At 47.4% G+C, this 15,257-nt stretch overlaps 1 protein-coding gene across 1 annotated transcript in view; it reads left to right on the top strand.

The window, feature by feature from the left end:
- The window catches only part of AHDC1 (AT-hook DNA binding motif containing 1), a 199,074-nt gene that overhangs the window by 10,204 nt on the left and 173,613 nt on the right, over window positions 1-15,257 (top strand). Inside the window, 1 exon segment of the mRNA XM_082231464.1 lies at window positions 11,146-11,246. Within this exon segment, the coding sequence (XP_082087590.1) occupies window positions 11,146-11,246 (101 nt within the window).

The raw sequence follows: 15,257 nt of genomic DNA, 5'->3' as shown, positions 1-15,257 counted from the left end.
CTGTAGAAAATTGTGGTTACTGTCATGTACTTGTACTTGGGTGTATTTTGAGAAAAGGATGCATGGGTGTCAATCGGAGATGCTTCAGGCCTAGGTGAACCTTTCATTGTAGCCCAGAGGTAGGCAAAATAGAGATCAGGATATCCTGGTAATGATCTGGGGTAAACCGGAAATGGGCTTCCAAAGCAACCACAAGAAGACTTGTTGTATTCCTGAATTATGCTGCTAAAGCAATAAACGTCATGGGGAGGGGAAGACAAGGAGTGGATTTTGTAAGGTGTAAGGGCTCTGAGCTCAGTTCCTGGGCTGAGGGTGTGCCTGCACAGGGGCACCCAGTTCTATAATTCTGAACTGTGCATTGACTTGCTTTAAGCCATTGATTTGCTCCAGACCCTGGACAGCGGACCCCATAAAAAACAAACTAGATCCTGCAAGGCTAATGTTCATACAGCCCTGATGTAACCTGTCGTCTGCTTGAAAGGCTGCCTTTTCCCATTTAACCTGTCTTAATCTTTCAGCTCCGTTTAGAAGGCTCTCCTCTGTATGACTGTAGGTAGGTGCAGACTGGGATAAGGGCCTTTTTTGTGCTGCTGCTGCTCCATTTACAGAACACTCTCTTCCCCAGGCTTATGAGGCACCAGTATTGGTGCCCTGCAAGCATCAAGCTAAAAACTTTATTCTCCTGAACTGGACTGGGAGCCTGCCTTTAATATGCTGTTACCAGAGGTGGCCTAAAGATACCAGAGGTGCCACAGTATATTCTATTGGCTGTAATTTGTTTTATACTGATGTTTTTTTGTTTTTTTTAAAAAAGGTATTTTCAAATTGCTGTAACCTGCCCTGGGACCTTATGTTAATGGGCGGGTAAGAAATCTAATAAATAGAAGTAGTAGTAGTAGTAGTAGTAGTAGTAATAATAATAATACACAGCATGCAGTAATCAATTAAATAATTCAAAATACAGCATCAAAATAATTAAAGGCAGGTGAGAGCAACAGCCACAGCAGAGCAGATTAGAGTTAGGCTGTAGACAATCTCCAATTTTAAAACCCTTGATGCTGGGGCATCTTATTGTTTTGTTAATAAATTTACATCTCTCTTTAAATAAATGTTTCCAGGGCAGCTTAATCAATGTTCAAGGGGAAAAAACCCGAACATTTCAAAATGTAATAAAGTGGGAATGGCAGACATGTTGTTGGGCTTGGGTCCAGACATTGGTGGACAGTTGGCCATGCTGGCCAGGGCTGATGGGGAGAGTGCCACACTGACTATCCCTTTAGGAGGGAGTGTCATTCGGAGTCCGAGCTGTGCTAAAGGGGAAAGTGCACGGCTAATTCACTGTACCTGAATACAACACAGCAGGCCAGTATTATCTCCATGCGGTAGATGGGAGGAGGAGGTTGAGAAGCAATGACATTGGGATCTGAACTGGTGACTTTGAGATGATGAGATTTAGGAGAAGGGGCCACAGCTCAGCAGTTGAGCATCTGCCACGAATGCAGAAAGTCCCTGATTCAATCCCTGACATCTCCAGGTGGGGCTGGGAGAGAATCTGTGCCTGAAACCCCAGAGAGCTGCTGTTGGTCAGTGCAAATAATGAGTCGGATGAACCAATGATCTGACATGACCTAAGGCAGCTTCCTGTGTTCCTCTGATCTCACTATCAGCATGGAGGAACATCTCTCTTTCGCTCACCCACGCTCTTCCCTACCCTGGAACTTCAGTAGAAGGCGGTGCAAACACACCTGGATGTTTTTTCCACAGCCTTAGTTAGCTGGTGCATATTTGCTCCCAAAGGTGGATAATGTGGTGGTGCTTTGGAGAGGTATGGGAGTGGACGATGGGGCGGCCCTCGCTGGAAAGGGAGTTCAGAGAGGCAGCTGGTGTTGCAGATCCAGGTGCATAGCAGAGTAGGATGGTGCTGCCTAAATGATGGCAGAGATGCCGTTTAGTGAGAATCCGCAGCTCCTGTTCCTCAAGGGAAAGGGTTGCTGGCTGTTCCCAAATGGCACCCACCAGTTGGTATGTGGGAGCTGGTGTTTGGTTACACTGCTGCTCAAAGGGGACTGTGAATGGGATCAGCAGGTGGGGTTTGAAAACACATGCAATACACAGCAAAGTTGAAATTTCACTGGGGACTTTGCTGGTGGGGGTGGGGTGGGGCGAGCACAGCCTTTTAGCACATGTGCAGGGAACCCAGCTCCATTGGCTGAAAAGCTCAGGGACCTAGTCCACCTATGCAGTCGAATGAGGGGGTTGAATGGACTGTACTACTTCAGGCTGCAGGGGACTGGGAATATCATATTTGAGGGGTGGGAGGGAGAAATTTCTGCATGTCAAACAAAAAACTAACATCAAAGAGAGGTTCTGAGTTGTTTTTTTTAAACTCTGTAATGAGATTTTCCTTGGGGTTTTCTTCAGTAACATGATCCCACACATAACAGCCTCAAGTGGCACAGTTCATTATTTCACTTCAGGACTGTACTGTTTGGCTGCCTGCATATCATACATGGTTTTCCACAAAGAGTCCTGGGAACTGTAGTTTTGTTAAGGCTGCATAGAATTACAACTTTATCAGGGGTAAACTATGGTTTGCAGGACTATTGCGGGGGAAACCAGGTACATTAAGTATACGGTGGGGATGTGACCTGTGTTTATCAAGAGTTCTCTGAGATTACAAGGTAGGACATGGCAAATATGTTAAGTTTTCCTACAAGTTCTGGATATCTACATTGTATGAAGGGGAGGGTGGCTCATCTGCTTTCCTCCACTGAAGCAGAAGCATAATAATAATAATTAATAATACAGCTGGGCACAAAACTCCTAGTGAAGATCCAGTCCTCTGTCCTGAGGGCACCTTCAAACTTTTTCCCAATTTTCAGAGGTCTGTACATTGATAGCATGGGTGAGAACGCAAATCTGTTTCTGAGAGAAGATGGGTACACTTGCATTTTGAACAACAGTTTCGCCAAGTCCCATCAGCCTCAGTCAGCATGGCCAGTGTTGGGGGATGATGGGAACTGTAGTCTGTGAGCATCTGGAGGGCATTTCGCCACCCCACGTCTACAGTGCTCAAGAGCTCACTGCCCTCTTAAGTCAGACAACTCCAGCAGGAATATAATGAGAAGAGAAAGGTGTAGAGCTGAAGCAAGCACAAAGAAATGGATAGCAAACAAGAACTGCATGCTGCTTTGTTGTAGGAAGGAAGGTGTACAAGCTCTATCAGTGGATTTCACAACAGCAGCATTTGAATTTTACAATGAGTTTAGGTTGCCTCGGTAGAGAAAAGAGAAAAGAACCTGTTCTGCAACCTTGAAATCCAAGTCCTTCTCCCCTTGCACCCTGTTTGCCACCATTCATCTTGCATTTATATTTGTCTCTCTTTTAAAAAAATAAAAATAAATTATTTTGAGATTTTGTGTGTGGCTTCTTTTGCTTTTAGCATTCTTTTTTTTAGCAGAAAAGGAAAAATTGGTACAACTGTAATTACTCAATGGTGCATAAGAACATGAGAAGAGCCCTGCTGCATCAAGCCAAAGACCCATCTAGTTCAACATCCTGCTCTCACAGTGGCCAACCAGATGCCTATGGGAAGCTTGCAAGCCAGACCTGAGTGCAACAGCACTCTGCCCACCTGCAATTCCCAGCAGCTGGTGTAAGGAGGTATACCGTAGATTCCAGCGTATTAGGCTACTGGGCGTATTAGATGACCCCCCAAATTGGCAGCTGCAATTTGGGGGTTCGTCTTCTAAGCCCAGTCGCCTAATACACCGGGCATCTCCGCGCAGGGAGAAAGCCGCCTAGAGCAGAGCGGAGCCCCCCACCCCTGCTGCTGCTTCCGAAGGAGCAGTGGGCGGGCTCCGCGCCGGGTGGCTCTATCCCGGCGCAGAGCGGAGCCCGCAGCTGCTGCTTTGGAGCCGCTGCTGCCACAGTAACTCTTGGGTTGCGGCGCTCATCTCGCTTTACAGCATATACAGTATATATGCTTCAGGTTACATATGCTTCAGGTTACAGACTCCGCTAACCCAGAAATAGTACCTCAGGTTAAGAATTTTGCTTCAGGATGAGAACAGAAATTGTGCAGTGGTGGCGCGGCGGCAGTGGGAGGCCCCATTAGCTAAAGTGGTGCTTCAGGTTAAGAACGGACCTCTGGAACGAATTAAGTATGTAACCAGAGGTACCACTGTATTGACCGAGGGAGCCGGCGTACAGCTTCCAGGTCCTGTGGCCAGCATGACTAAGCCGCTTCTGGCAAACCAGAGCAGCGCACGGAAACGCCGTTTACCTTCCCACTGGAGCTGTACCTATTTATCTACTTGCACTTTGACGTGCTTTCAAACTGCTAGGTTGGCAGGAGCAGGGACTGAGCAACGGGAGCTCACCCCGTTGTGAGGATTCGAACTGCCAACCTTCTGATCAGCAAGCCCTAAGTTCTGGCTTCCCCAATACCTACATACACTAGCATAAACTGCTTAGATGTCTTTTGTTCTGGTTAGTAGTATATCAATTTTGTAAAATAAATAAATAAAAATAGTGGGCAGCATCCCTTTCTTTTTTGCAAAAGCTGGGAGATACAGACTCTCTTTAAGGGGGTGTAGCTCTTTCTTTCTGACACTGTGCCCTTTTTGCAATGTGTTTGTATTATTTGTTTTAAAATGTGTAAAAAAACTCCTACAGAAACAACAACACAAAACAACCCACAAAAGGGGGCTTCAAGCAATATTAAAAGATATCAGAATACCTTAAATCACTCATTGCAGCAGCAGTAGTGCAGACTCAAAATAAAACAGCAGCTGATATCAATGGTCTGCAAAGGCCTGGGAAAGTAAGTAGGGTTCTTAGCCAGGGCTGGAAACGCATCACATCTGGTTCTTGCCTTATTTCAGAGGGGGAGGTTGTTCCATGTAGTCTGAATGTTTGTGATGTGTTAAGGGGGTTGCATTTTGGGGTATCACAATGACCTTTAATGCTTTGTCAGATTGGGCTCTTCAATTGTTTTGCATAGCTTCATGCATTTTTGGCATCGAAACGGAATGAATTGACTTGTGATTATCTTTCCTTCCCTGTCCCCCCGCCCTTGTTACCCACAGTGGCTTGAAGGAACAGCAGCAGAAGAGGCTAAATAAGTAGAACTTTGTGGGTGAGGAGCTGAGAGTGCAGAGGGCACATGCCAAGTGTGGAAAAAGGGTTTATTTATGGTAGTGGCGGAGAGACGAGGGGGAAGGAGGGAAGAATTCAGCTAGGTTTGTGGAACGGGTGGATAGAGGCTGACGAGGGCTGCAAATGCATGGAGTGGGCTTTGGTGGGAACAAGCAGAAAACCCATCATGTGGGGCATTCTTTCCTAGGGCTGTGCAAAGTATTGGTTGGAGCTGGGGAAATGTGGCTTGTAGCAGCAACATGTTAGGGAGAAGACAACACAATAGCACATCTGGAGGGCACTACTGGCTGCCCCTATTTTACACTGGCTGGCAGTGGCTCTGCAGGGATCGAAACTGGGATGTTTTGCATGCAGAGCATGTGCTCCATCCCTGAGCTGCGGCCCCATCCCACCAACATTGCAGGTAATGTTGTCTAGCTGTCTTCCCCAGGCTTTCCAGCATTGTGGAATTGTTGGGAGGCACCCCGAGGGTCATCTAGTCCAATCCCCTGCAATGCAGTAATATCTTTCCCAGCGTGACCCACCACCCTGAGATTAAGAGCCTTATGCTCTACCCACTGAGCTATCCCTTTGCCCCGGGTGTCAATTGTGTGTGAGATAAGGAACTAATGTACCCCTAGCCCTCTTTTTCTTGTTTTTTTTTTTTTTTTGCTGCTTAGCCTCCATTGTGGACTTTCTGCTTTCCATCGCAGTCTGCTGGCTTGTGTGGGCCACTTAGGTGCTCTGTTCTGTTGTGGTGCTGCCCCTTAAGGAAAGGTGTTCCCTGCCCCATTGGTCCTGTGGGCTCTTTCCCTTGCCAGCATTGCTTTCTAACATATAACCAGTGAGGGTGTGTGGATTCCCTTTCTGAGCTGCACAGCCCCCTAAGCACCTGGCCGTCTGTTAAGGAGTTTGCCCTGCGTGTTTTTCATAGTAGCCATGAAGCAAGCTTTGCTTTGTTAAAATGTGGCAGTTGTCGTGTGTGGGAGCCCCAAGAAGGACAATTGCAGCCCCACTGCCATAGTCGTGAGTCTCTGCTTGCATTAATTTGAGTATTACAGTATAAGAAATGGGCTGGCAAACAAGTCACTAGTCCTTAATGATTTGTGTTAGACTAGCCTTTGCCAAGCAAGTGCCCTCCAGATATTTTGGACATCGGGTTGGCTACCTTTTTATTTCTCTGCGTGTTGTTTCCAGAACGGGCATCAACAAGACTATGTGTGTGTTATAATTCTACAATACCAAAAGTTTATGTGTGGTTGGGAGGCGGGAGAAGTTGCAGTTGCTCTTTTCTACCTCCAGAAGTCCTCAACGTTTATTTTTATTTTTTGAGATTGAAGGCACGATTGATCAAAGTTGGTGTAGATGCACAGTTCCAAACACCTTCACACCTTCTATTTCCTTCATGAAACAACCAAAATACCAGTGGAACTCGACCCCCTTATAAGTAGGAAGCTTATTTTGGACTGGGGTGTGTGGGTTGTTTTTTTTTTATAAAACACCCTCTGAATGGCTGACAACCCTCTGGAGGAATAAGCTAGGAATGAGGGGTCAGATTCCATATTGGAAGGGATGAGGGGCAGGCAAAGAGAGCAAGGGCAGACAGTAACGCGCCCCCCCCCTGCCAAAAGTGCCATTTAATGCGCTAGTTAAAAAAAGAAAAAAGAAAAGCGAGGCAGAGAGTCCTTCTGCTCACATTGGCTACTGAAGTGTCACAGCTGCCTGCTGTCCCCCGGGTCACTCGGGAGCCATTGGGCAGCTCGAAGGTAGCTGTGTGCGCGGTTGCTGAGTCTGTGAGGAATACAGATTGCTGGGAAGAGGACTCGGGTGGAGGTGGGGGGGGGCAAAGAGGGAGGTGTCTGAGGCAGCCAGGCTGGTGTGTGGGTGGGGGCGATGTCCTCCTGAAATGCCTGATGTGAACTGTAATGGAACAGGATCCAAGCCTGGAGGGACCTGCTTAGTGTAACCCTAGCTGCCATCTCCTTGTGAGCAAGAATGGGAACTGCTACCTATATCCCTGGGCTCCCTGGAGCGCAAGGTATGTGGGTCTGCAGGGTCAGTGGTGTGCAGCTCAACACATGGCTGGCATCTCTGCCTGACTGATCAAAGGTAAATTCCAGAGGCCTCTCTTCTCCCTCCCCACCCCCCTTCCAGCCAATGTGTAAATCCTCACTGGAGGCCTCTGCTCTCTTCCTCTCCCCAACTCGGAGGCTTTCCAGGTGCAATTTGAGGAGTCATTCTCTCTCTGCTCTTAACCCCCTGCTCCCCCAGGCGCCCAGCTCTGCCCTTAGCTCTGCACTGCAGCCATCTGTACTCCTTAGTGCTCATAATGCTAGCCGTTAAATGGAGATGGACACAATCCAGAAAGCTTCCTCTCGCACACTCTGCTGGTCCATTCTTTATTTTTATTTTTTTTACCTCTTCGTTCTCTACTCTCTTCCCCCCCCCCCGGATTTTTCCTGTTCTTTGCTCTCTGATGCTTCAAACACCAAGGTACCCTAAAGGCAGCAGAAACACCTAGCAAGCACATGCTAAATATTTGAACAGGCCTGGGTGGGTTGGAATCTTTCCTGTTCATTTCTCCCTCCTTCTCTCTTCTTCCCACCCTCCCCAATTGTTTTCCTTCCATCCTTCTCTCTTTCTGAAAGAGGGGATAGTGGTGCAGGAAGAAGCTTGTGTAAAACAGACAGATGGGGCAGCCAGCTAGCAAATACTCTCCACAAATATGTGGTTTCCCTCTCTTCCTGCCCCTTCCTCCAAAGGCCCCAGGGAAGTGCAGGTGTACTTCAAATCTCACCTCTACACCTGATTCCATATCCCTGTGAAGCCAGCAAGAGGATGTTTTGTTATGATTGGAGAAGAGTACCCTCCTCCTTTGGTTCTAGTATAGGAAATGTAGTGGGATCTTCATAAACATGACCAAGAACCTTGTTTTATAATTTCAGCTGACTGAAACCGTTTTATCATGGCGTGTTCTGTAGCCCAGGGTCCACGTCATTGTGTGCATGAATACAGACCCTCTTCTTTTTTCTATCATTTCCAGTGTCCCACTTCCTCCATGCATGTTAATGCCTTGGTTGATTGGGAAATGATTTGGAGGTGGTGTTAAGTGATCCTCTGCAGTGAATCCCACCTTCAGCACAATATTAAGGGTACAAGAAGAGCCCTGCTGGATCAGGCCAAAGGCCTCTCTATCTAGTTCAATATCCTCTTCCCACCGTGGCTAACCAGATGTCTATGAGAAACTCCCAATCATAGCTTGAGAGCAACAGCAACTGGTGTTCCGCCTGTGGAAGCAGAATGTAGCCATCATGGCTAGTAGCCATTAATAGCCTTATCCTATGTGCAAAGGGAAATCCCCCCAGTTTTTCATTCTTGCTGGTTTCTGCAGAACCATGCCATTTTCTGCCACATAACAGCAGGTCCTGGAATCCCCTTGTGCATTTGCTGACCTTCCTCCAAAGCCTAGTGGGTGCACGGAGCAGTTCGACAGTTGTGGATTTGCCTTTAATGGGACTTGGCTGATGATAATTGCTCCAATGATGACTGAAGTAGATGGGAAGGTGCTGTGCTTCTAAGATGCCTTGGCAAGGGGTATTAAGTAGTGAGAAGCCCAACTCTCAGCTCCAATCCTGCAAAGGCCGCATCCTTTGATACATGTGTTTCATACAGTTCACTGAAATTTACTCTCTGGAACTTTCTTCTGGATGGAGGGCTGATGAACATGCTTCCCTCAACAAATACCCATGGTGTATACGTGGATGAGTGTGCCCCCAAACTTAATGGTCCTTCAGTTACCCCCATGTGAGTATCCACATTCCCTTACATGCCCAGTAGTTGACTAAAACTTGCTTGCAAAAGCCAGCCTTCATGCTGCACCCCTACCCTAGCACAAATACCTTCTGCTTCTGAGCTGTAACCCCGCAACCCTCCCTCACTTCCCCTTGTCCAAAGCCCTTTGTTTGGGGTGGGGGGTGCTGGGGGGGCTCTCTTCCTGCTCCGCTCCCCTCTCCTCAGCATTCCATGAGAGTGAAACACAAGCGCTGGCAGGGACCATGTCTCTCTCTCTCTCTCTCTTTCTCTGGCCCATTCTCCAATTCCTGAACAAAGCCTGCCCCAGCTCTCCTGGGAGCTGAGCCTGAAAGAGGAGAGGCCGCTGCTGCCTGGAATGGTGATTGCTCCTTTTCGGCCTACCTCAGGTTTCCATTGTGGGAGCCGGAGCTCAGGTGGGGGTGGGCTGGGGTTGAGGAGGGCAGAGGCAAGGATTGCAGGATTCTTGTGGTCGTCCCTAGGCAGTGCCCTTCACCACACCCCTCAAATCTCTGGCGAGGGTTCTACCGGTTGACTCGGTTTGTTGAAATGCTGCAAAGTCTCTGGCTGTGGTTGCACATCCAAGGCGTCTCCTAAAGGCCTGGGGGCTGCTTTGCCCTTGCCGCAACAGCATTATTGCAAAACTACAGGAACCTTCTGATTTTTCCACCCTGTCGCATTTTTAGCAGGACTCCTTCTAGGTCATGCCAGTTGGCATGGAAGCCTTCACCTCAGGCGCAGGAAGATCTTGCACCAGCTTCTTCTTTGTTAGGTAAATGTGGCAATGCAATTCTGCATGAATCCAGAGCAACCTGAGTTTCTTGTGCCCTCTTTGTCAACCAAACGAGGCATGTGGGAGATTTTGGGAGCTGTTTCTCCTTCGTTTTGGGAGTTCCCTGTTGACTAAATGTTGGGCACCCTAGCATCAAGATGATAGTGCTCGGGGCTGTGTGTTAATCTGTGATTGTGCCGTGGGAGCCTCGCATTTGGCATTCTGGGCGTATAAAGTCCTGGCTTTACTTTTTTATTTAAACTCCATCAGGTTTCTAGTACTCATGACTAGCTTGAAAATTTGTAGACAATGCCTGATGCTGGAGCTGGGCGGTAGCAGAGGGAACTAAGCAGAAAGAAGGTGGAAATTGGAGTACTCTCCCCTTCTTCTGCATGGGCTAGCAAATGCCAAATAAGTTATCCAAAATAAGCAAATATGTGCAGGTATTTCAAATTTGTACAAAATGATCAGACCACCCCCCCCCCCATGGCACAGAATTAGTGCTACCTAGGAGCAAACTTTGATCAGAATTTTGTTTAATGCACACATAACTCTGGTAATGAAGTTGCTTTTAGTTCAGGGATTTTCCAAACCAAATTCCAGGTGTGATTGCCAGCAAAGGGTGCTGGGTAAAAACTGACTGCTCCAGTGATGTAGAAAGCAAGATAAGAGCAGTAGTAAAAGGCACATCATGATGAAAATACAGGAACAGTGGCTGGAATAGGGGAGTTGATCTCAACAGCCCCCTGACACTATGCAGAGGCTCTGTAGGTGGTTTTCACCCCCTCCCCCTGCTTGCCAGCCTGGTAGAAAGTTGATCCTGTACAGTATAGTAAATCTTCTGCCTGGTTGGTGCAGCGCAGCTGCTGAAGAATGTGTTTGTGTCTGCGTGGATTCTATCCATTCAGGTCTTAGGCCCCACCTACACTATAAGTTTATAGCAGTATCATACCACTTCAAGCAGCCATGGCTCCCCTCCCCCCCCCAAACAATCCTGGGAACTGTAGTTTGCTAAAAGTTGTCGGGAGACCCTCTACTCCCCTCCCAGAGCTACAATTCAGATCCATTTCCATCTGGGATTAGGCATGGCCACAGAACTGAGTCATATTTGGTCTCCCTGATGGATGACCTTTGCAGAGAGTAGGATGTGTGACCTTGCTCCTGTTTCTTGATCTCTTGTCGGCATTTGATACCATTGACTATGGTAGCCTCCTGGACCAGTTCTGGGAAATGGGAGTTGGTGACACTGTAGGTTCCTGTCCTACCTTCAGGACTGAGTCAAGAAAGTAGCACTGGGAGAGTGGCCGCTATGTTATTTAAGACCTACAGGAAGCCGTTGGGAGGCATCTTTAGAGGTTTTGGAGCGAGGTGCCATCAGTATTCTGATGGTGCTCAGCTCTGTTTCTCCATTACATCTGAATCAGGAGAGGCCGTGCAGTCCCTGGGCCATTGCCTGGACGCAGTAGGGAAATGGATGAGGAGAAACAAGCTGAGCTTGAATCCTGGCAAGATGGAAGCATTGCAGGTGAGTAGCTCCAGTGTCCAAGAAATGGGTAAGTAACCTGCCCTGGAAGTGGTTGCAATCTTCCTGAAGGAGCAACTTCATAGTTTGAGGGTGCTTCTGAATCCAGCTCTGCCACTGGAAGCTCAGGTAGCCTCAGTGTCTAGAAATGCCTTTTACCGGCTTGTGGTTGGTTTGACAGCTAAATCTTTTCCTGGACCAGGAAAGCATTGCCATGGTAGTTTATGTGTTGGTTGCTTCAAAACTGGACTACTGCAATGCACTCTTATGTGGGGCTTCCCTCACGCTTGATCTGAAAGCTGCAGTTAGTGCCGAATGCTGCAACATGATTGCTGACAGAAGCAAGACCCCGTCAGCAAACAACACTTGTGCTCAGAGATTTTGCACTGATTGCCGATTTGCTACTGGGCCAAGTTCAAGGTGTTACTAAAGGTAAAGGTACCCCTGCCCGAACGGGCCAGTCTTGACAGACTCAAGAGGCCGGGGGCCAGCGCTGTCCGGAGACACTTCCGGGTCACGTGGCCAGCGTGACAAAGCTGCATCTGGCGAGCCAGCGCAGCACACGGAACGCCGTTTACCTTCCCGCTGGTAAGCGGTACCTATTTATCTACTTGCACCCGGGGGTGCTTTTGAACTGCTAGGTTGGCAGGCGCTGGGACCGAGCAGCGGGAGCGCACCCCGCCGCGGGGATTCGAACCGCCGACCTTTCGATCGGCAAGCCCTAGGCGCTGAGGCTTTTACCCACAGCGCCACCCTAAGCCCTTAACAACTTGGGACCAATTTACCTACGAGATCTCCTTACCCCACATGTTACCCACTCAACCACTTGGATTGCTGGAATTGGCACTACTACAGGTGCCACATAGTACCTATTTCTCATTTGTAAGAACTTGATTGTTTAGTGTGGCAGTACCTGCACTTTGGAACTCCCGGCCTGTTGAGATCAAGCAGGCGTCTTCACTGTACTCTTTTTGACACCTGCAGAAAACATTCTTGTGTAGACAAGCCTGCCCAGATGCTTAGAAAGTTGAGGTAATTTTAATCTGTTTTAGTATTTTAACTTTGGTGTGTTTTAAACTACAATTGTGAATTTCTTGATTTTATTGTTTTATCTTTTTGCAAACTGCTTTGAGGGTTGTTGTTGTTTGTTTTACAATCAAGTGGTGTATAACTTTTGTTAAATAAATAAATAATACACTTCTCGGAGTGGTTTAACAATCAATCCCTCTGTAGCTCTGTGAAGGGAAATAGGGGTCGCCTAGCAACTCTGAGCAAACTACAGTTCCCAGAATTCTTTGGGTGAGCCACGACTGTTTAAACTGGTATGATGCTGCTGTGAATATATAGTGCAGATGGGGCCTCCGTTTTGTTTGTTTTCCCAAGTCCAGTTCCTCTCCCCTGCCTTCTTCCCTCTGGACCCCAAATGAAAGCCAACCCTTGTGGAACACAGTCCCCGGCAGCGAAGGTTGTTTTAATGGATGCATTACTTTAAATGAGCCCTCTGCCATCTGTTCCACCCCCTAATTACCAGTGCAAAAAATAACAAAACCATAGCTAGCGCAGGAGAAGCTAAAGATATAAGTGATTTAAATGCACCAATCTAGAGCTCTGTAAGCATCTGGGATGGGAAGTGTGTTTTCCTCCTTCCTTTGCTCTGCAACAGGAGGCTGGGTTGGACCATGTTGTGAGTAGGAGGGGGCCACTCTGCTCCCTCCTCCTCCAACTGAAGAAGACTAGCTTTGCCTCAAGGCTAGATTGGATTTTAAGCTTTCAAAGTGCAAAGAAATGTTTTGCCTCTTCCTTTGTGGGTGCTGGTGCATTGTGGGAATGTGAGGGTGTGGGCTAACCATCCATTCTGTTTTTTCCATTTCTGGGAGGCCCATTGTTCTGATTGCCTTTAAGCACTTTGGTGGCTTTAAAAGCAGCTGATCCCGTGTGTAATTGATCCCTGTGGATAACTTCTCCCTCACTCTCTTTCTCTGTCTTTCTCTCTCTCTCTCTCTCCCCTCCCTGTGCGGAAAAAGAAAATTCGGGGGAGTTGCTCCTACAGCACCCTTGATGCAGCCTGCAAAGTATTAAATTGATGGCCCTGCAGAGGGGAGCTCACAGTTTAAAGAAAGCAGAGCGGCAGATGATTAAGTGAGCGAAAGAGGCCTGAGTTGGAGGGGATGGGCAAAACAAAGTGTGTTACTGCATCTCTTACCTGTTGCTCTTCAGTATTTACGTGACATTGGATGCAACCGTTTTAACCTACATTTTCATTGTCCCTGCAATTATTTCCTATTTCAGGTATAGGCAAAAGGTACAGCAAAGCAATTCTTTCTTACTTTCAACAAGAGGGCATCCTTAAAGCAGATAGTATTGTAGAGTTGGAAGGGACCCCAAAGGTCATCTGTTCCAACCCCCTGCAACACAGGAATCTCAGCTAAAGCATCAATAACAAATGGCCATTAACTATGCCTTAATAGATATGGGTATGCACTAATGCTTTGTACATTTGAAACACATGGGATGAATATGTATGTATTTGATCAGGGCTGGAGAACCTTTTTCAGCTTGAGGGCCGCATTTGCTTCTGGGCAATCCACTGAGGGCCACATGCAAATGATGGGGAGGGCTAGAGGCAAATGTGGGCAGAGCAACAAATGTGAATATTACCTTTCTAGACCAGGCTGGTTTACACATACTCTCATATACCCTTCTCTATCCAGACAAACGAGACATTTTTAGAGTTCAGGGACACAGACCAGCAGGAAAACACCAAAACATAGCTAAATCAGTAGAGCACAAGATTCTTAATCTCAGGTTCATGGGTTCAAGCCCAAAAGATTTATGCATTGCAGTGGGTTGGGCTAGATGACCCTTGTGGTCTCTTCCAGTTCTATGATTCTATGAAACCAAACCTTGGGGTGTGAGGCAGGATCAGTGAGGAGTGTGAAATGAGAGTCCTGAGGGCCAGACAAACCCTCCAAGTGTCCCTATTTTCCAGGGGCGCCCCTGATTTAGAGAAGCCATCCCGGTTTCTTATTTGATCCCGGAATGTCTTAGGATGTCCCTATTTTCATTGCAGAAATGTTGGAAGGTATGGAGTTATCTGACCCGCAAGCCATCTGAAGGCAATCCTTTATAGGGAAGTTTCCTTTTAATGTTTAATGTTGTCTTACATTTTTATATATGTTGAAAGCTGCCCAGAGTGGCTGAGGCAACCCAGTAAGATGTGTGAGGTATAAATAGTAAAATTATCATTATGGAGTGGGGGCGTCCCTGTTTTCATCAGAGAAATGTTGGCGGGTATGGCCAGATAGAGGTGATTGGAGGGCCACATTCAGTCTCTGAGCTGTCACCTAAGCAAAACTGATGCAAATCAGCCTTGTGTGGTAGGTGAACTCTGAGGCTTCTAGATGTCTGGCATGGGTCCAGGAGCATGTCACACCTGCGCAGGACTTAACATGCAGGTGCTAGCACGTGTCTGCAGTTACTGGTGTAGTACTGATGCTGCCCCATTGATAAAGCTAGTATGCTGCGTGATCTGTAAGGGAAAGGCCATATCTCACTAGTGGAACATACACTTTGCAAGCAACAGGTCTTAGTTTCAGTGCCTGACATTTCCAGGAAGGACTGGGAGAGATCCCGTTCTGAAACACTGATAACACCAAGGTTGCAGGTTTGATCCCCATAAGGGACAGCTGCATATTCCTGCATTTCAGGGTGTTGGAATAGATGATCCTCAGGATACCTTCCGACTATCCAGTTCTGTGAAACCCTGTTACAGATAGGTAGCCGTGTTGGTCTGCCATAGTCAAAATAAAAAAATTCCTTCCAGTAGCACCTTAAAGACCAATTAAGTTAGTTCTTGGTATGAGCTTTCGTGTGCATGCACACTTCTTCAGATACACGTGAAACCCTGGAGAGTCTCCACCAGGCAGGGTAGATAATACTGTGCTAGATGGAGCAATGGTTCATCACTTGGTATAGAGCAGCTTCCTATGACCTGTGTTTGTTTCTCACAGGGGA

Source organism: Podarcis vaucheri, assembly GCF_965113315.1.
Source record: "Podarcis vaucheri genome assembly, chromosome: 7".
NCBI lineage: Eukaryota > Metazoa > Chordata > Lepidosauria > Squamata > Lacertidae > Podarcis > Podarcis vaucheri.
Note: the sequence above shows the minus strand (reverse complement) of the source record. Positions and strands in the feature narration are given on the sequence as shown.